The 22,299-nt window shown below is 38.5% G+C and overlaps 1 protein-coding gene across 1 annotated transcript in view; it reads right to left on the reverse strand.

Annotated features, from left to right (window-relative positions):
• The window catches only part of RFX3 (regulatory factor X3), a 286,275-nt gene extending 264,859 nt beyond the window's left edge, over positions 1–21,416 (reverse strand). Inside the window, exon 1 of the mRNA XM_089656696.1 lies at positions 21,275–21,416. Coding sequence (XP_089512822.1) covers positions 21,275–21,416 — 142 coding nt within the window. The remainder of the gene's footprint in view (positions 1–21,274) is intronic.
• Positions 21,417–22,299: the final 883 nt, after the last annotated feature.

The following is a 22,299-nucleotide window of genomic DNA, read 5'->3' on the forward strand; positions in this document are numbered from 1 at the left end:
AAAATGATGGAAATCCAAAATGTTTGCATTGTCAACAGAACAGGTGGTGAGGGGAAATCTTCAAAATGGGTAAACCTATTGTGGTGACACTGGTCTAAGTGGGAAATTCCTACCACTTTGGAGAGATCTCCTGTTATTTCCTGTTGTGTTTCTGGAACATACATCTCTAGTGTGTCAAATCACCCCAGTCCATTTAATATTTAGGCCCCTTTAACACTGGTCCACTTGAAGCTCCTGCTTCTTTTTTTGCCGACAAACTTGCAGCGCAATTTATTGCGCACCAACCACGGCAGAACCGCACCATAAAAATGAATGGTATCTGAACATGCATAGTGCATTTTGTTACAGTGCAAGTTGGAATCAACGCATAATCACAGCAATTCTACCTGAGATCCCAAAATGCCAGATGTGAACAAGGCCTTAGAATTCCTCTTTAGTCTAAAATAAATAATTTTGCATTAGCAATAAAAGAAGACACAGAAGGAATAGGTGAAGCCCACATATTTTTTGTAAGACTGAAAACAGAGGTCAGTCTTAACCAACCTTTTAAACACAGAGAAACCCGAGACCTTTTAGGTCTCAGGGAACCCCTGCTAATAATTATCTTACCTTTATGTCACAGGATATTACCATGAAAAGCATGTTGTAGTTATAAGAATATATAATTTGGCATACTTCTCATACTTGCCACCTAAGGCTGTTCTATAGAACAAAAATGTTTTAGTAATTCAAAGAAAAATAATGACCAGAATAGAAACAAACAAAATTGTAGTGTTCTCTCGCATAGTAGTCATCCCGCTTACATTGATTATCAGTGGAAAAGTACCCATCTTACACTGGTGGTCAGTCAATAAGCGTCCTTTAGATTGGCAGTCAGTGGGAGAGGTCTGCCCTCACACTTATGGTCATTGGAGAAAGACCATATTACATTGGTTGTCATTGGAAGAAGGGCTTCCTTACGCTGCTGGTCAGTGGAAGGAGGACCTCTTTATATTACCCTGTTTCCCTGAAAATAAGACCTAGTACTGTTTTTGGGAATTGCTGAAGTATAAGACCTACCCTGAAAATAAGACCTAGTTGTGATCAGCTGTTCCAACACCTCTGGCACTGGCCCTGTGTACACCAATATCTACGGTCTACTATAAACACAGAAGCATGGCTTTTGTGTTTCCAAGTAACAATCCCTCTTGCAAGTAACAGCACCATCTGCTCCCACAGAACCCCCCTACCTCTGTACTCACTGTGGGACAGGGAAGGAACAGATATGTGTGGGTGCAGTGTGTTTAGGGGTGGGGCGGGGCATCTCATCCTGCAGCCTAATGCATGGAAGCCAATACCCCAAGGGTGATTATTGGCCAGTGAGGAAGAGCCGGGGTGGTGAGTGAGTGCGCTTGGTGCACTGTGTGGGAAGATAGGACCTGAAGCTCACTTCTGCATCCCCTGTTTGCAACTCCCCCCTGCACCCAGTCTGTGGCTCATCTCTGCACCCTGTTTGAAACTCACCTGTCATGTCACCTCTGCAACACCTGACTGCTGCTCACAACTGTCATCAGCCGGCCCTCAAGGAACCCTAGCAACCTTTGAAGGAACCTAGTTGAGAAAGGGTGGCCTATACCTTAACACAGTATTTAAATATTTTGGTGAACAACATTTGTCCTTTGACATTATCTGCACAGGAGGCTATAATATTTACTTAGGAGGGAGATCCAGCCCATCACAAGGCATTTTCAGAGGGAACATAACAATCATCTCTACAATGAATAAGCTATTATTCAAACGCAGTGGTGATCCATGCCTTAGAGTATAATAGTGTAAACAAAGATTCAGCCCTGTGAAATTTTGGACAGCTAGAAACTGGCAGCTATTTAGTCATATACACAAATGGAGACCTTTAATCATGCTGATATGTGAACAAATGCCAAGTGGAGATACACGACTGTCTGACACTGACTGACTCCCCTCTGGCAACCCTTAGACTGATGACAGAAAGGTGCCTTTTTTCTCTATATTGGGTTAACTGTGATATCTAGATTTTTACATTTTATTTTTACACTTGCTAGAATTTAAGCCTGCCAATATTCTGCCCAGTATTTGTCTTTGCTGTAAGACAGGTGCTCAGCTGCACAGAACAGGAGAAAAAAGGAACCCACCAGAATAAAAGGACCATAAACCAGGCCCTCCTGCTAATAAACTAATAGCAGAAAACTCCAACAGTTACCAGGTGCGGTAGGTAAACCACATGTTTCTAAGTATCTGGGTTTTGAAGGCAAATAAATTTGAGGAAAGGAAACAAGAAAATTTTAATAAAAATAATTGATGTTCCTTTCATGTATCAGCAATTCTATTTATACCCTTGCAGAAGGTATACAAAGCTCTCCATGAGTGCTATGATCAGAGTTCTTTATGAAGAAATAGATTTTCCTGCTGATCTGGGGCAATATGTTAGGCTGATACAGACCACAGTCAAAGTATATATCTGGATTGTCCCAGTTGTTATACAAGAGGACTTACATGTGATACACATCCGTGCAAATGTTCTGTGTTACTACGTAATGAAGTTTGGATCAGAAATCCACTTTCTTTGGCAGTGGAAATCCCTTTAAGAGAAGCTGAATAACTGCAATTCACCTTGGTTTGCTTGATTAAAAGCTGCCCTGTAAAGCATACTTGCCAGCTAGGTGTTCAGCTTCTATTATTCACAATGCTCCAGCAGCTACCAGTGCTATGAAAGAAAGGATTTCACTGTATGGTTTTCATTTGTCTCTCAGAAATCACACCAAGACTTAAAATAATTAAAAACGTTCACAACAAGCAATAAGTATCAAATAGACCTGCTGCTGACAAAGGGAATATCACGCTGGCTCTAAACATATACTTACAAAGGATCTGACTACTAAATATGTCACTAAACGATAGCAGTCTCACAACCAAAACACAAGCTTGATATCAAAACAATGGAACACACAGACACTTGGCAAGTACTTGGAAAATGTATCGTAATTACTGCTGAATCAATAAACATTTTTCAGCCCTGGGCATTCAGGATAAAGTGATTAGATTGACCTGGTTGCTCTGTGGCTTGTAAAAGGCCATCATGCTTCTGGGACAGATGTTATTTTGTGTATGAGTATGTGAATGGCACCAACATTACATTTTTATCTGCTAGATGAAAAGCTCATGGACCATTGTTCAGACTTCACATTACAGCCTTCACAAATCAATAACATTCCAGGACTGAAAAAGTGATTTTGCGATATCCACACAGCACAGTGGCTTATTGGATAGCACTCCTATCTTGCAACACTAGAGCCCTCTGTTCAAATTATGGTCTGGACACGATCTGCATTGAGTTTGCGGGTATTCAAGTTTCCTCAATCACTCCAAAGACACGCTAGTTATGGTTAACTGGCTCCTTTCTAAACTGCCCCTAGTTTTGTGTGTGTGTGAGCTATGGATCTTAGACTTGTATATGTAGAGCAGTGAATTGTTTGCACTATATAAAATACCAGTACTAAATAAAACTTTACAAATTTTGAATGTGCTCCCAAATCGAATGCAGGAACTGGCTGTCAAAAGCAGTGTCTTTTAAAAAGGTATTACACAAAATCAAATACAGTATAAATATAGTGACATCATCTAACTAAATGTAAATAAATACACACAGTGCTGTTAAAAAGTATTTGCCCCCTTCCTGATTTTCCTTTTTTTGCATATCTGTCACACCTAAATGATTCAGTCGAACAAATTTTAATATTACACAAAGATAACCCGAGTAAATACAAAGTTTTAAAATGATGATTTCATTGATTAAGGGAAAAAAAAAAGCTGTCCAAACAAGCCTGGCCCTTTGTGAAAAAGATATTGTCCCCTAAATCTAATAGCTGGTTGTGCCACCCTGCTGCATAACACAAGTGCACTGGAGCTTGAGGTCACGACCTGATGGCCATACATTCTCCTTCAGGATTTTCCAGTAGAGTGCAGAATTCATGGTTCCATCAATTATGGCAAGTCTTCCAGGTCCTGAAGCTGCAAAGCAGTCCCAGACCATCATACTATCAACACCATGTTTGACTGTTGGTATGATGTTCATTTTATGAAATGCGGTGTTAGTTTTATGCCAGATGTAAGGGGACGCAAACCTTCCAAAACGTTCAACTTTTGTCTCATCAGTCCACAGAATATTTGCCCAAAAGTCTTGGGAATAATCAAGATATTTTTTGGCAAATGTAAGACAAGCCTTTGTGTTCTTTTTGGTCAGCAGTGGCTTTCACTTTAAAACTCTCCCATGGATGCAATTTGTGCCCAGTCTCTTTTTTTATTGTTGAATCATGAACATTGACCTTAACTGAGGCCTGCAGTTCTTTAGAAGTTGTTTTAGGTTCTTTTATGACCTCCTGGATGAATCTTCGTTGTGCTCTTGGAGTAATTTTGGTAGGCCAGTCAATCCTGGGAAAGTTCACCACTGTTCCAAGTTTTCTCCGTTTGTAGATAATGATTCTCACAGTGGTTCGGTGGAGTCCCAAAGCCTTAAAAATGACTTTGTAACCCCTTTCAGACTGATCCATGTCAATTAACTTTGTTTCTCATCTGTTCTTGAATTTCTTTAGATCTCAGCATGATGTGTTGCTTATTAGGATCCTTGAGCGTGTTTTACTTTGTCAGACAGCTTCTATTTAAGTGATTTCTTGATTCAACAGGTCTAGAAGTAATCGGGCCTGGGTTTGGAAAGTTGAAATTTAACTCAGGTTTCGAAAAAAATGTTGTTAATCACAGTTCATTCATGATTTAGAAGCGGGGGAGGGGGGCAACTTGGACGGGTTTTTACTCCTAATAAATGAAATTATAATTTAAATACTGCATTTTGTATTTACTTGGGTTATCTTTGTGAATATTAACATATGCTTAGTGATCTAAATCAATTGTGTGAAATATGCAAAGAAAAAAAAAAAAAAAACAAAATCAGGCAGGGGGGAAAATACTTTCACTTTTGTGTACATAAATGCTTATTTATTTGAGTTTGAATCAGCAATAATGAGCACCCTCATATCAATTCTACAGCAGCTAGCACAGGGCATTGCTTAGCATTCTATGTGGAGCTTAGCAACAAGAGTCATGAAGTCACTATTAATTGACTGCAAGAAAGTGCAGTGTGCCCCACTTAATTTGTGTGTTAGATATTCTGGATTCCCTGGGAGCCTGGGCAACTCTACGCATGCCTACTGCCTCACACTTAGAACTATAATTGGTGCCCAATTTACAGATTTGACTCAGAGAACAGATATGGTGGCATTCATCTTAACAGTTGCTGCCCTTTTTGGGCAATCAATTTTTCTTCCTAGGACTGGAATCTCCTAGTGCCTTCCACTGGTGGCATTTTCACAAATTTCATTATATTCACTCTTATCAATGGCCAATCCATTTACACTTAATGGGTCTTATAGAAAATTACTATGCCCCTTCATCTGAACTCCTACACTTTTCCGCAAATAAAACATTGGTTTAACACCATATTAGCTAGAAACAAACTCACAAGTCAACTCTCAATCTTTGAACATATTTGCTATTATACACCTCTCTCCCCCAGACCCATATCTATTATTTACTGGCAGCTAAATAATTCCAGTAACCATACAAGTCGTACTTACTTTCCAAGTGGAAAAAAGATCTGTGGTGCACCAAAGACAGGGGAGGTTAGCTACAAATTTGGTCTACAATGGCTTCCTACTCCATTAATATAGATGAAACTGAATCTGCAATTAAGACTGCTGCAAAATGGTACATGGTTCTGTCCCAATTAGCGCCTTTACTGGCACATGCTTTCGTGGCTGCCCTGACTCGGGGATATGCTCTACATATATGGTGGGCATGTCCCATGCTCACTAAGTTCTGGTCTAAAAGTTCTTACATTTTTACAGTCCCTGTTCAATTGTCCTCTCCCTAGGAATCTGTGGTATGTTCTACTTCACTTAAAACCCCCAGGCCTTACTAACTCTCAATTTAAATTGGCAACCTATGCATTGATGGTAGTGAAACAGACCACAGCAAAAGCTTGGAAGCAGCAGTTTGCCTATTTTGCAGAAGTCTGCCACTGTGTCAATGCCTTCTTCAATAATGAGAAACTTACCACTGGTCATCTAGACACACACAAAATTCCTGGCGATATGGACTCCATGACACAATATGACCACCCTTCAATGCTCATACCAAGTTACTCATCTCTGTAGGAGTTGAAGCATTATGGTCGTAGCTTAGGTGTACTCAACATCCTCCCAATCCCCCTCTCCACCCCCTAAGTCCTTTACTATCCCTTTCTACCTCCTTATAACTCTCCACTGTGGTGGCCTTTTTGCTTCTCACTTTGTCCTCTACACCTAATTTCTCAATTGGATTTAGTAGTATATTCTGACCACTGACTAGTGGGCTGACCAAATACTTGCTAAATGACTACTGACGTACCTCCCATTACCAGTTTATAAGCCTGGAAAACCATACTCCTTCTGTTGCTGACAAACAGTTATAATAATTAACAGCGTGTGAATTATGTCCAAAAATGTTTTTTATGCTATAATTTGCTTTCTGAAATACTTCAATAAAAATGTATTGAAATTGAAGCTTTAGTAACAAACCTGATATACCATACAGGTAAGAAGCATGAAAAAAGTCAATAGCAATACAAGTTTAGTACACACACAAAAAAGGTAAACAGTTCTAAAGTCATCACTCTAATAGGGCAGTTCCTAAATTGCTTGCTTCACTGGCATGTGACATCCTCAAACTGTTGGTGGAAGACAAAGCAGGCCATACATGGAGTGCAACAACGGGCAGGAGAGAAAATTGCTCGATTCCCCCATCAACACAGTCATGAATGCCATAAATGGCCCCAGTAATAAGGATATGATAAATATAATGGGCCCAATTTATTAAGCTGCAGCCCAACTCAAGGCATGTTACGGTGACCTCTCATGTATGGTTTGAGAAGCCACTTTAGAATATCTTACATGTCTGAAAAATCAGGGCCAATTCACCAAACAAATCAAGAGATAATTTTAAAAAGTTCTCAGAACAGACCTACACTGGGTACTGCAACTGGTAACAAGACAGCTCTACAGCTGTAACCCTAATTATAATATATAATTAATAAAAGTATACATATAATAAGTAAAAAAGGTAACCAATTAATCTAAAAGGTGCATGATAATATAATGAAAGTGGATACTTAACACATTTTCTAAGATGCAACCAGAAGCCGGGTTTAAACAAAAGGTCAAACAGCCAAGCTAAAATACGCATCTTACGGCAAGTTCTAATTGTTAATTAATATAGAGGTTATTAACTTACGAGTAGATTCCAAGGAACAGATTTTTGCTATAAGCTACATTAAGACATAAAAAAAGGAACAACAATAAGCCAGTTAATTCTCAAGGATTTGTATGTGCCGGGCTGAATGAATACACAGCACAGAAAGGTTTGTCAAGTGCTCCTCAGACGGGCTACAAATGGACCATACAACTGAAATGACAGATTTTTTTTTTTTTCTGCTGCAAGCACATAATGCAAATACTGCTAAAGCTCAGAATAAATGCTTGAAAGGTAATGGTTTAATTATGTTGATACTTTACTAATAAGGAAAATGTGGGAGTTAAATCACTCATCCATCTATTTCTAGAGTATTCTCAGCACAAGGATTTTACTGAATGCACAACATTTCTTTTGAGGCTGGCAGTAAAACTGTTTTGTTGACCGGAGAACTGCTTCTTAAATAATGCGCCTCTAAGTAAGCTCTACTAAAATGTACTAAAAATCTTTTTTGGAACAAAAAGGAAAAACCTGACTTTATATGCAAAAAGAAAGAAATTGTATATAGAACCTTATGGATAAATAAACGTTAACAAAAACGCTCTAATATTTATTTTTACAAATAACATGCAAAAGTTATGATCCCATCACATAAACCAAGAGTAGGCAACCTTGGAGAGGTGGAGATCTACAGTACCTGAACAACATGGGAGAAATTAAAGATCACCAGGCACAGTGTTGCCTGTGTCACTTCCTGGTTTAAACCTACAATTGCCATACTATTGTGCCGCAACTGTACGTATTGCACGGCAGTAAAAATGCTACATATCACCTCCTCACCACCTGTCAAACGCACTTGGATTACTTTTCAGAGGAGCAGCAGTGTCTGCCGCACTTGTGAATAAGCCTTTTGCATTTAGTTGGATTTGGAGGCAGCACCCTTAGGGCTCATTAACATGTAAGGTTGGGGAGGGGGGTAAAATCCTGCTGTTGGAGCCATGGTTTTACTGCCCCCAATCCCTATCCCCTTTAGCTGCAGAGGCAATAGCCAAGAGTGTACGCATGCTTCAGCAGGAATTCTACCCCCTGACACTTTTGGCAAGCAATCATGACCCATGGCCACTGCAGGGGGGTGGTGAAAAAAAAAAACAAAAACAAAAAAAACAGCTCAACTATGGGGCTTACCACCCCCCCAAACTGCAAATATAAACGAGTCCTTACTGTCCTGAGCCTCCCTATAATAGCTGCTTGCCCTGTTACAGATGGTCTTATGCCTAGTTTAGTATTGTTTGTGCTGACAAACTGACCCGAATAAGATAACACAGGAGAAGAGTCCTCTGTCAGTACACCACAGAGGTCATCTACTTTCTTTCTTGCAGCTGCTGCTGAAATACCAGGCAGAGTAATATCAACTAAACTCCACCTCTCTGTATCCTTGCTAAGGCAGAGATACGGAGAGGGTGAGTGCAGTTGATATTGACCCACCTGGGTTTGCAGAATAAACTACAGAAGAAGTATCGGCTGATGAGGTCGCCTGTTCTCTCCATTGCCGGAACCAGCTCCACAGCAAAGAAATAGTCCCACTGCCTTCATATACAGGTGAAACTCGAAAAATTAGAATATCGTGCAAAAGTTCATTTATTTCAGTAATGCAACTTAAAAGGTGAAACTAATATATGAGATAGACTCATTACATGCAAAGCAAGATAGTTCAAATCGTGATTTGTCATAATTGTGATGATTATGGCTTACAGCTCATGAAAACACCAAATCCACAATCTCAGAAAATTAGAATATTGTGAAAAGGTGCAATATTCTAGGCTCAAAGTGTCCCACTCTAATCGGCTAATTAAGCCATAATACCTGAAAAGGGTTCCTGAGCCTTTAAATGGTCTCTCAGTCTGGTTCAGTAGGAATCACAATCATGGGAAAGACTGCTGACCTAACAGTTGTGCAGAAAACCATCATTGACACCCTCCATAAGGAGGGAAAGCCTCAAAAGGAAATTGCAAAAGAAGTTGGATGTTCCCAAAGTGCTGTATCAAAGCACATTAATAGAAAGTTATGTGGAAGGGAAAAGTGTGGAAGAAAAAGGTGCACAAGCAGCAGGGATGACCGCAGCCTGGAGAGGATTGTCAGGAAAAGGATATTCAAAAAAGTTGGGGACTTTCACAAGGAGTGGACTGAGGCTGGAGTCAGTGCATCAAGAGCCACCACACACAGACAGATCCTGGACATGGGCTTCAAATGTCATATTCCTCTTGTCAAGCCGCTCCTGAACAACAAACAACGTCAGAAGTGTCTTACCTGGGCTAAAGAAAAACAGACCTTGTCTGTTGCTCAGTGGTCCAAAGTCCTCTTTTCTGATGAGAGCAACTTTTGCATCTCATTTGGAAACCAAGGACCCAGAGTATGGAGGAAGAAAGGAGAGGCACACACTGCAAAATGCTGCAAGTCCAGTGTGAGGTTTCCACAGTCTGTGTTGATTTGGGGAGCCATGTCATCTGCTGGTGTTGGTCCACTGTGCTTCATGCAGTCCAGGGTCAATGCAGCCGTCTACCAGGAGATTTTGGAGCACGTCATGCTTCCTTCTACAGACGAGCTTTATGGGGATGCGGACTTCATTTTCCAGCAGGACGTGGCACCTGCCCACACTGCCAAAAGCACCAAAACCTGGTTCAATGAACGTGGGATTACTGTGCTTGACTGGCCAGCAAACTGGACTGACCTGAACCCTATAGAGAATCTATGGGGCATTGCCAAGAGAAAGATGAGAGACATGAGACCGAACAATGCAGAAGAGCTGAAGGCCGCTATTGAAGCATCCTGGTCTTCCATAGCACCTCAGCAGTGCCACAGGCTGATAGCTTCGATGGCACGCCGCATTGAGGCAGTAATTGCTGCAAAAGGGGCCCAAACCAAGTACTGAGTACATATGCATGCTTATACTTTTCAGAGGTCCGATATTGTTCTATGTACAATCCTTGTTTTATTGATTGCATGTAATATTCTAATTTTCTGAGATTGTGGATTTGGGGTTTTTATGAACTGTAAGCCATAATCATCACGGCTTGAACTATCTTGCTTTGCATGTAATGAGTCTATCTCATATATTTGTTTCACCTTTTAAGTTACATTACTGAAATAAATTAACTTTTACACGATATTCTAATTTTTCGAGTTTCACCTGTAACTCCCCTGTGTTTGAGGCTCTGCAGATGGCAGGTCAGAAAGTCAGGGGCACAATCTACCAGTCACCTGGTCATGATCATCTGGTAGATTGCGGTTGATGACCCCCCAGACATAAACCAATACTGTCTACAGCACATTAAACATTTTTAGTCAGGATTAGCGGTTTATACAAACCAGCTCTAATGTTTATAATCCCTATAAAATCTGTAGATGGGCACCAAGCTAACTTAAACTCAAAGTCAAATCATAGCAAGGTTATAGCACCAGTATTATACATGGAACACAGGTTAGATACCATATTACAGTTTTCTGTGGAGATTTCCAGGAAAATAGGTAAGAAGATTGTTTAGTTATCTCCACAAGGAACAACTTCCATAACAATGGGGTTGATTTAGGGGAGAAGTAGAAAAAGTTCATTCTGCAAAGTTAATATTCACTTTGCAGATGAATGTTCATTTAGCTTAGTAAACGTGGTAGAAGTTCACTATGTCCAGACACAAAGGTTGGCCGCACAAGCAACAGTGTAGCAAATAAAATCCTTTATCGGAATCCTTCACAATGTCCAGACTTGGAGCTGTGATGTTCTTACCACATTGTTTGTGAAGGATTATATGTGCTACACCATTGCTTGTGCGGCTAACCTTTGTGTCTTGACATTGTACCTGCGATAACGGAACGGGACAGCACTGACGTGTATGTGGAGGGGCCATACATCTACGGCACTCACCTGGAGCAGTTCACATGTCTCCCTAGAAGTTTACTATGTAAAATAGACCCAATCAAGTAATCACAGTTTCACCTCATTCACCAAGTGGAAATTCACTCTGCAAAGTGAACATGCTTTACCGCCACACTTCAACCTTGCAGCTTGTAATCAACTGTATAAATGTAACAATCAGCAGGTTCTCTGCTCAAAATAAAAGGGCAGAACCATAGAGAATCCAATTCTGTTTGAGTTTAGGTTGGTCAACAATGCACAACTGCTGTAGCACTGTAACCTTGTAGAGTGTAACAAGCTGTACAAATGTAACAAAGTGGATTCGCTTTTCAGCATAAAATAGCCAAAACATAAATACTCATCTTCTCTGTTAGTATAGTGCTATGCATATCATCTGAATCACAGTTTGTTACAAATAGAAGTACTACTGCACATATTAACCCCAGCACTCCTGTACTTTCCTTTTATGTTTCTTGATACTGTGCATTCCATAAAGATCACAGTCTCCTGAAGTAGCTTATGTGTCAACAAAAACTCAACATTACAGTGAAATTGTTAAACATTAAATGCTATTCTTTTCTGAAAATCTCTTTGAGTTCCATATGCCAGGGGTCTCCAAAGCAAAAAAGACAAACAGACAAGAATCCAGGATGACTTCACACTGTCTTTCTGTGCATTACCACTTTTACAGTAACATTTGAGACGCTACCACTATATGTTTGTTTTGTGTTCCTATTCACATGGCATACCAAATAATAATTTAAAACATATTTCTTGCCTTTCTGGGTGCTTGTATGGAGCAGGTCTCTAGGCAGACTGCAAGCTACTCTGAACAATTTGAAAATGAGAGGACCCTTAATATGTCCCCAGTGACAAAGAGGGATACATGGAGATTACACTCTTTAATACACAATGGAGAAGCCCAGCTTCTAGAACTTTAATCCTTTGTTGAGACAGCAAGTTTAGTTTACAACTGATAGGGAGATCTGCCAGTACAGTACAGACTGTGGTAAACAACTCCCCAGCCCCCTTTTCAGAAAAGAGTACTTAAAAAGGTAAGCTGTCATTTTTAAAAATTTACTCTATACACATTGAAAGTAGGTGTTATCCCAATTTGGTTGCAGAAGTTTAAATATAGTCAGGATATACTTTCACGGAGTACAGTTTAAACACTATAAGCTATAAGGTAGTTGGTATGCGTGTATCATCACCTGTGCCAGCCAGACAACAGTAATCCTTGCTCCATGGTCAGTGAACCTGGAAGCATTCTGTGCCCAGGCATGATTTGGGCTCAACCCTGTAGCAAACCATACAGAGCCACAAGCAAACCATGCCTGGGACCACCTCTTTAAAGTGATCCTGGTCATGGTACACTTAACTGTTCCAAGGCATGATTTGACGCGCTCACACTATATAAGAAACTGGACCAAGGGTGTGAACGGTGCCTGGGTACAGTTAAAACTTTAGGTGTGAGTGCACCCCAACAGTGTAACTTATTAAACATGTAACTTATTAAAATGAGGACAAATTTTCTTAAGAAGTATGTTTATAGTAAAATGTAGTTGTCAGCAATACACTATAGTAAACAAGAATAGCACACAACACATGTCCCATCTCTAAGGACTGTTGTGTTGGCAAAAGTAGTGCTTTTTCCATGGGGACTTTACTTCCATCTACTATCCATCAGCATTCCCTACTGCGAAAACACCTTTCCACAACAGGTTCTCTGACAACTTTCTTTTTATTTGAAAGAGTCAACCAGTGTTACAGAGGTACTTCAATTAAAAGTTTTCAGTGGTGAAGAATCTGTGTAAGATTTCAACATTTGTCTTTATTCACACTGCGGGGATTTCCCCTCTCTTCCTGACTCAGTGACAACTGTATAAGGTTCGATTGCCTCTCAGCTGCTGTCATTTCACTGGGAGACAATGAAGGGAACATGAACAGCAATAAAAACCTGATGATAGTTCTAAGGGTGACCATAGATTGATCAATATTTGGCCAGTTCAGCAGGGACCAAACACATTTTGATCCATGTATGGCCACTGCAGTTGAAAAAAATTGTTCTACTGATTGACTTCTGTTTAATTGCCCTGTTGGTTAAAGGCCACTCAATCAGTGGCTGGAGAGCTGACCTGGGTATTCTGACAGCAGGTGGGTGACCCCGCTGACAAAATACAATAACACAGCAGAGAGGATTCCCTCATCCCCCCGAATGTGTGGATAGGGAACTTGGTTCTATTTTTTTTTTCCTTCAGCCCACTGACTGATCAAAATAAAAAACTGAACCATGTATGGCCAGCTTAACCCTTATCCACTCAATACAACAATATTATATTGGTTCAGGTGGAAAATTACTTTAATCACTCAGGATCCTGCAGCACAATAGCCAAAGTAGGAGGGGGTACACGAGTACTAGACTGAAGCATTTTTCTGTCAATGTAAGTAGAAAGTCCCTTTTATTGTAGCATACAACAACAAATTATAAACATCACAACAGTTGAGGTATTAATATCTATTTAAAGTGCTATTTTAAAACTGGTATTTTCCATTCCCTTGAACAATAATCTGTGTGCTCAACTGAAAAAAGCATGATGAGCTATTATGAGCTCTATTCATCTGCATATGTAGGTTTTTATTGAATGAAGGCCTAATGCTCATGGGGTACATACTATATGCTGCAGTCATGAATTTACCATCAACTACAAGAAACTGAAAAAAATTGTAGCACTTCATAAAACTGGTCTATGCCGTAATTGGAAACAGGCTTAAGTTTCCAACACACACTTATTTCATAACGATTTTTAATCAGTGACCTAATTCCTTTGAAAAATATTTAGGCAACTAACGAAATAAGAATAATAAAAACAAAGAACACAAAAACACATTCATGTAAATATAAGTTTAGCAGTTTTAACAAATACAGTGTATCCTTGTATGTACAGTATATGTATATTGTATGTCCACCATGCTAAGTTTAAAAAAAAAATGTTAAATGGCATTTTGTATGCATGAAAACAGATAACAAAATGTCTAGTTCACAAAAGAAAAAAAAATTAAAGAAATGTACCGAAAAAATGAATGTGTGTGTCTTAAACATGCAGTTAGCCTAAAATATTCTTATTGATCTTTCACTACACTTTCCAAATTGACTTTGAAAATAACAGTTATATTCATTTTATAAAATTCAAGAAATTCTGCCTTAAAAATGGATCATTGGAAACCAGAGTGTAAAGAATGGCAGGGGTCAGGCATTAGCCATAGCCCCCTTGGAGGGGTGATAATGGACCTAATGAATAGGCATTTACTTAATGCTGATGTGACCCAGCATCTACAGAAAAAGGAACGAGCTAGAGAACAAAGCTCTCACATTTTATCACTTCTGCTATTGGATTTTAATTACAATGAAAAAACAGCAGCTTTACCGCACAGCAGCAATCGATAAACTACATCACAAACTACAGTCAGATCAAATGGCAAATGTGCTGCCAGTTCAAATGAATCACATTTAGGTTTAACAAATGTGACATTTGATGCTGGGACAAGGAAGGCTAAAATGAAATCCACTAACAAATGTAATGAAGACCTTGTACATGGCCCTGTATAGAGCTAAAACGGCAAACCTTCTATGTTATAGAAAGACCACAGTTACTCATAGTCCATTGAACATTAACAAACAGATTATTATGCTAAATTCAACATCTTAAAGGTTTTATGAAAAGTGTAAGGAAAACAACATTTTCATTTAGTTCCTGAGAAAATATAAAATGACTGCAGGCTTTGCATTTACTTTAATAGATCCCTGTAGTGATATCAATATATTGTGCAGGAATCAACAAAGCATATAGAATTAAATGCAATTCTCCTTTGTAAAATATAATACTGAACACAGCAAAAAGATATGAAATTGCTATTCCTTGCTATGAAATTGATATGTTATGTATAGATTACAAAAATGACATGCAGTGGCATATATTTCTTTTACATATGTACATATAGCACTTGTTGAATGATAACATCCAAGTTGAGTATATCAGGTCTTTAATCAAATGACAGACATTTTCATGCCGAATTAGAATTTCTTTAACGCATAATGATTTAACCCCTTCCTGTTCCAGATCTGTATGTAAACCTTTCTAGTCAAGATAATCATCAAAATAGATGTTAAAAAAAAAAAAAAAACAGCCTCCCTCTAACTACTAACAGCCAACACTTGGCTCTTAGCTGTCAAACATAAGAGTTAAACAATGAAGAATTAAAGTGTATTAGGCCATAGAAAGTACAGAATTAACAAAAGAAAACCTGCTAGTACAGGCCAAAAATACTAGTAGTGCTGACAGATATTTTATAACGGAGGAAAAAAAAAATAAAGGGTGGACAAGCTAGATGAATAGCATGACTGTAGAGTTTTCTTTAGACTGTTGATAAACATTGAGCTATGATTGCTATTCAGTAAAAGCAACAGCTGTACAGTTTACTTAGGCTACTTTCACACTGAGGAGTTTTTGAAGCGTTCTTGCATTAAAAAAAGTGCCTGAAAAACTCAAAGAAAAATGCTTCCCTATGTATTTGAATGCATATCTATGTATGTTTTCACACTGAGGCGTTGTGCTTGCGGTGCTGTGTAAAAACGCCTGCTTGCAGCAGCTTTGGGGCATGTTTGGGGAGTTTAAAAAAAATGCCCCAAAAACACCTCTTCTCTTTGAAATCAATGGAAAACAGCCTGAAAAGCGGCTCAAAAACACCACGAAAATGCCTCTAAGAAGCATTTTTGGTGCAGTTTTTAAGTCATGTGTCCTTTAAAAATGCTCAGAAAGCGCGGCAAAAGTGCTGTAAAAAACGCCTATGCATTTTCGCTGTGTGAAAGTAGCTTTAAATCTAAAATCTTAGCCACTTCCTACAGCAATAATTCAGACAGCATCCTACAGTTCAAGCAGGTTTGTACTTCTTTTTCCTGGGCTTTATAATGGTCTGCCTTTTGAATTATCATCATTTAGACTTTCAAGGCAGATTTAAATCTGATTGATAGTAATAAACTCCTAGTTTCTGGCTATTTTTTTTTAGAACATCAGGCTTACTGTACGTAGAAGGAGCCAGTGGTAGGTGTTCCAGCCTCACAGGCATGTGCATTTTGAGCTTTTCAACCTTTTATAAATCTCCGTTTAAATTAGAGTTGTATGGAAAAGTTCCAAACATATTTTTTTTACATTTTTCTTTAACTTCGTTCAGTCACATCATTTAAACCATTACCATGGAAACTCACTTTCCATCAGATCACAAAAATAAAAATAAAATTATAAATAAATACCGTTTTCCTTTTCAGATTAAATATAATATCACTCCATGAATGCTTATCAGACAAATGTTGAATGATTAGACATTTAATTTGCATGTGTGTATGGTGCCAATTATTATAAATAGAAAGCTGAAGTGAATTAATCATGGAGTGTACTTGGTAGGAAAAGTAGACCAAAAACTGGTAAACTGATACTTTAGAAAATCATAAAAAAAAAAAAAATTGTAAATCAAGATATGGGGCATATAGAAGTGGAACAGCTATTGCTGAATTTGCTCCCTTTTTTGTCAAATGCCATTTGAAAACAGGAGCTATTTTATAAGATTAACCACTTTACAGAATGCTTTATTATACATAAATAGAACATATTGGGAGAAGGAAGATTTCATAGAAGGTAAAGGGCAGGTGAGAGCTTTTCATATAGTGCAGGGGGAAAAAAAATGACTGATTTCAGATCACTGGACAAAGCCAATGCCAGGTGTAACCCACAGTTAGTGTGGCTGCATGAGCTCTTGGCCTCATTAATGCTCATCTAAAACCATAACAAAAAATGGAACATATTGCAGCTTACAGTCCTTAGATGAGATGGCTGCAATAGTTTCATTTTTCAGGCTTTTCGGTTTCCTTTATGTTCACACCTAGTAATCCTGCCAGTAACATATTTTCTGCCCTAGGGTGACAATGCTCACTTACTGTACTGTATCTATGGAGGAGAAGCCTTTTCACGCTAGAACAGAAAGTGTGTTGGGACTACAAGGCACATGGCTCTCTCCTCTTCTGTACAATATAGGGAAAGGGGTATTCTGCAGTCCACAGAAAACATGGAAACAATGTTAACTGATGTGTATAAGAAGTTATCAGCTTACAAGATTTCTGCTAAGATCAGGTATTTTTTGCATTTATCAAATACATACAACAAAACGCTTTCAGACCAAAGAGATTATACAAGAGAAATTAATTGCTAGGATTTACAGACACTTTAAACAACAACTATCAAACTTGAAGGCCTACTCAAATCTGCTATGCAACAAATAAGATGTTACAGATGTCACAATTTTGTCCTGTAGCCATAAGTCCTTGAATAAATGTATATATAATTTGAAACCCATCAATTAGATGTAGCCCTAATTGTGCTGATTTGGAAAAATTATAAAAAATGTCTGTCCTGGGAGGGTGTCACAATACATTTGCAAATAGATTCTAAAGCAACCTGTCAGCAGAAATGTAAAAAAAAACTAACTTAATTATGTGAAGGGAAATCTCCCTGATGAAAACATCATAATCCCGACAAATGGGCCTGTGGGACACGATCCCCTCCCCACCACCTGAACTTTTAATGTAGCTTTTAGGATTTCTGTTACTATGTGCACTGGCTTCCCTGATCTACATTCCACAATGCAATGTGCTGACCTTCTGAAAAAAATTGTAGGAGTTGGTCAAAATTTGAAAAAGCTGAATTACATATTGACGGTTGGGAATGGAGGTGCTTGGATCCCAGGAATAAACGGTTTCACTTGCTGCTACAATCTATATGCATTGAAGGGTGCCTAATTTTATATAACTGGGTTATTTAATTTGTTTTTTTAACTTAATTACAAGTATTCTTTTAAAGTGAACCAGCAACACTGGAAACAAGGGAAACATCTTTGCTCACTTGGTTTTTAAAAGTGCAAGCTCCAGGACGGCCATCCTGATTTCACTACCCACTGACACTGCTATGAAGCAAGCATCAGAATGTGAATTATGAAAATCATAACTCTTGTTCGCTTGCTCCAGGTCAATGATTCAGTAGGCAAGTGAAGCAAAAGCTACAATTACAGGCCCAGTGTATGCAAAACCAAGTCAGCAATGACAGCTCCCATATTTCCATTCCAATTGGTTCACTTTAAAGTGGTCCTGAAGTGCAAGAGTATTCAATAAACATTCCCAAGGGTGGCCCCACAACAACAGCCAAAAATACATCACACTGTGCAAAAAGGAAAAAAACAAATACATTGTAGAGTTAAATATAGAGCTGAATCCCAGCACTTCTTGCTCATGCATTTCCTAGACCATCCAGATGCATCTTGGGAAATAATCGCCATTGGGTTTTCTTTTACCCTATATGCCTAGGCAATACAATGGACAGATAAGGGGAGGGGAAAACCAGCAAATGATTTATCTAAAGAGCTTGGGAAACTTGGGTAGCCAGAAATAGCAGAGGATGCAATTGTGTATATTTATCTTCAAAATGTTGTTTTGGTTTTTTTTACACGCTATATTGGATTTGGCTATGTTCTGGAGCCACCCATGGGACTGTGCATTTATATTTTACATCAGATTTATGTTCTCTCCTGTAAAATGTATCACTTGATGAACTCATTTTCATGACCGCTCTTTGATTTTACTAAGCCTTGCAACATAAGGTTATTAATGTATCAATAAAGAGGCACAATCTAGAAAACAGGGAAGACTGTTAGAAATGGTGGTACGGTAATAACAGGTCCAAATATACTGCTGTAAAATAAATGTTTAGCAATAGTACTACACATAATTGTCACTTTTTTTTTTTATTTACAATAAAACAAAAATTAACAAGTGGATAGTGCACTGCTCTTGTAAAAGACTGTTTAGCATTAGCATTGAATTACTCAATGCAGCACAACATTCTGATTCATGCAGTAGCAAAGAAACAGAAGTGTACCTGTCAATGCTTTGTTGTCGTCCTTTGTCTGTTTTCTGATTGCACAATATTATATTTATTTAAAAGCATGACAAAGAGCAATATTACTGTGCACAGATTTCATTCAAGTATTGTGCAAACATTCCATGGCTACCAAACAATTTCACCTTGCATCAATGCAGAAAAAAGTCAGAACAATTAGAAGTGTTCCCTGATGTCTTGTTATGGGCTGATGTACTCTACAATGTTTTTTTTTTCTTCCTTATTTAATATTAGCCTGTAGTCATCTGTGTAACACTTGTGCGCTTGCAAAAGAGTGGGCTTTAACGCCCACATGTTGTACATATGTGTCACTGGGTGGCCAGTGTTTCTATGCTGAGAGAATGCTTACTACACACTCCCAGCACAAATACTGAGCTGTCAAAGACAGCTCTTGGTCTCCAATACCAGTTGGTAGCCAGTGGGACCAGCTCCCAATCATGTGACCACTATGACAGCCAATCAGAGGGGTCACATGATTGCCAATCCTTCCCATCCCCCCATGTGTACAGACCCTATTAAAGGGATACCAGGGCTGGGCAGGAAGGGGTTAAGCTTGTATGTATCGAATATGTGTTTTATGCTAGATTAATTTTGTCATGTTCAAGTTGTTTTCTAAATCAAAAAATTTTTAAAAATATCTATTGTAAAGTATATCAAAACCCAAATACAACAATGTAATACATTGCAGTCTACCAGTCCTTTGGTGTGGTAGTTGCACTGGATCTCACTTTTTATGATAAAGAACATTTTCAGCAAGTACAGAAAATACCTGTTCATCTTGCCTGAAAAGCAGTGTCTTTCCTGTGAGCTGAAAATAAAGCACAAATATGTAACTGAGATGAACCAAGGCAGACAAGCTTGGAATCCAGCATGTGTAACAATCATGGCTCCCTCCATAGATACAGTGGAGAAAAAAAAAAAAATAGAGAAAAAAAAAATAGAGAAAAAAAAAAAAAGAAGAGTAGACATGCAGGGACAGGAAATATGTTATTCAAAGGATCATCAAGTGAAAATAAAGAAAAAAAAACAACAAATTGCAGCCACTACATCTAAGGACTGGTAAGCTACAATATATTACATTTTGGTTTTTGGGTTTTGTTTAGATAGACTTAATTAAAACTGCCCAACACATTGGTCTATCTAAACTCTCTCCGTCTATATTAACTAACAAGTGTTTATGTTTAATGAGATTAGACTCTTGCGTTCTACTTGTGTATTGGCTAATTATTTTCTTACAAATACTGCTAAATTTAAATTAATTGATATATGTATTTCTACTGCTTTATTAATAGTATTATGAATTGGAGCAAGTACAGTTACATTTCAACATGGACATTTACTCATTCACATTGTGTATATATAATCTATAATTAAAGTACAACTAAAAGGCAAAACTTTTTTCAATTTTGGATAGAATGGAGATGGGTTATTACAACTATTAGGTTTTTATTGCTGTATGTGTTCGGAGATTCATCCTCTCTATTTGTCCAGTTTACATTATCACTGAAAGTGAAAGTAAAATAAAATCCCCAGAAAAGAGGGAAAAATCACTGAATGGGGACCCTAGTTCTAGTGAACCGGGGACCCCAAGGGATTCCTTTAATTTGCAGGGATTTTCTCAAACTTCTTGTTTTAACAGGAAGTGAAAGTAAATCTCCCCAATGGGACACATGGCAAAAAGAGTAAGGGGGGGGTTATAACCCGTCAGATTTTTTTTCTATTTAAAATGAAAAAAAAATTTTTTGCCTATAGTTCTACTTTATTATACAGTATACAGACCGACACTAAATGCCCTGCTCTTTAAAAGGCCTACAAAAGGGAAAGCTTGACAACAGTGGAGGGGGGGGGGGGGGTACCTGTACCATCTCCTAACAGAATTGCCTTTGATAGCTGTATTATTTTATTTATTAACAACCTTTATTATTTAACAGCCATATATGGCTTCTTACACTAATTTTACATATTTTAAGAAAGACAGTGATTACATACATTCTATACTTTATGGGCCTTATAACTTTCCTGGTGGACTAGGTTTACAAGAATTGCCAACTATACAATAAACACTTACTCCCCATTTCACATCCTTCCAACCCTTTCCTCAAAATGAACATGTCACCTCCATGCTGCATCCAGTTTCTGTGAGTCTCGATGGCATGGTCTTGGCATGTTCCTGCTGCAGTAACTTCATCTAGATTGTTTTTCAGCCGCATCTAAAAGTGCCAGAGTTGTATGGAAGAGGGGTCACTAATGGCATCACGCAAACACATCAAACATTTCATACAAATTTGCAAAGCTAAAATTTTTTTCTGACAACATCATATCTACAGGCACATTTAAACAGTGCAACAGACAAAAATAACAAGAAAATACTTACGCATCTACCAGTATGTCTGCTAAATGTCATTTCTTCTGTAAGCAAGTTAACTACTAAGGATGTTTGTATACAAGGCCAAATTTTTACTTCTTAACCCCTGGGTCAAATGTTATAGTTTCCCTCGTCTTATTCCAACTGGATAGCTCTGGTATCACACAAGATCAGACATCATGACTGCATGACACATGTTGAAATTGGGGCAAGACATGCCAAAAGAGACAGTCTGTGCACAGCGTACTAGTATACCTTGAACCAACCACTAAAAGAGGATGCCAACTGTCACCCTAATAACCTGGTTAAGACATTAAAATCCAGAATGAGAGAGCTACAAATATACAGTACACTATTCCACCAATAAAACCGCACACATTGTGCATGGACAGTAACAATTATAAACCATCTGGATGGTACTGGCAGGCAGGCACCCTTTATTATGTATGGGAATGTATTACTGGGTGTGTGGTTGGGTAAGTACTGCCCTAGATCTACAGACTACAGTATGTGGACTTTGTTAAACACAACCATGTTTGTAAATGCGCCCATAGGCTTTAGTAATCTTACAACTCAGATCACAAGGTGAAAGTGAAGGATAAAAAGCCCCCCCCCCCCCAAAGAAAATGCAGCCACCACATTTGAGAACTGGTTTACTGCACCGTACGTCAGCTGTATGTTCAAAATATCACTACTTGCTATACTGCTCCAAAGCAGGACTGAGGCCA

This window comes from Staurois parvus, unplaced genomic scaffold (genome assembly GCF_062004578.1).
Source record: "Staurois parvus isolate SC_StPar_1 unplaced genomic scaffold, SC_StPar_1.0 ptg000929l, whole genome shotgun sequence".
NCBI lineage: Eukaryota > Metazoa > Chordata > Amphibia > Anura > Ranidae > Staurois > Staurois parvus.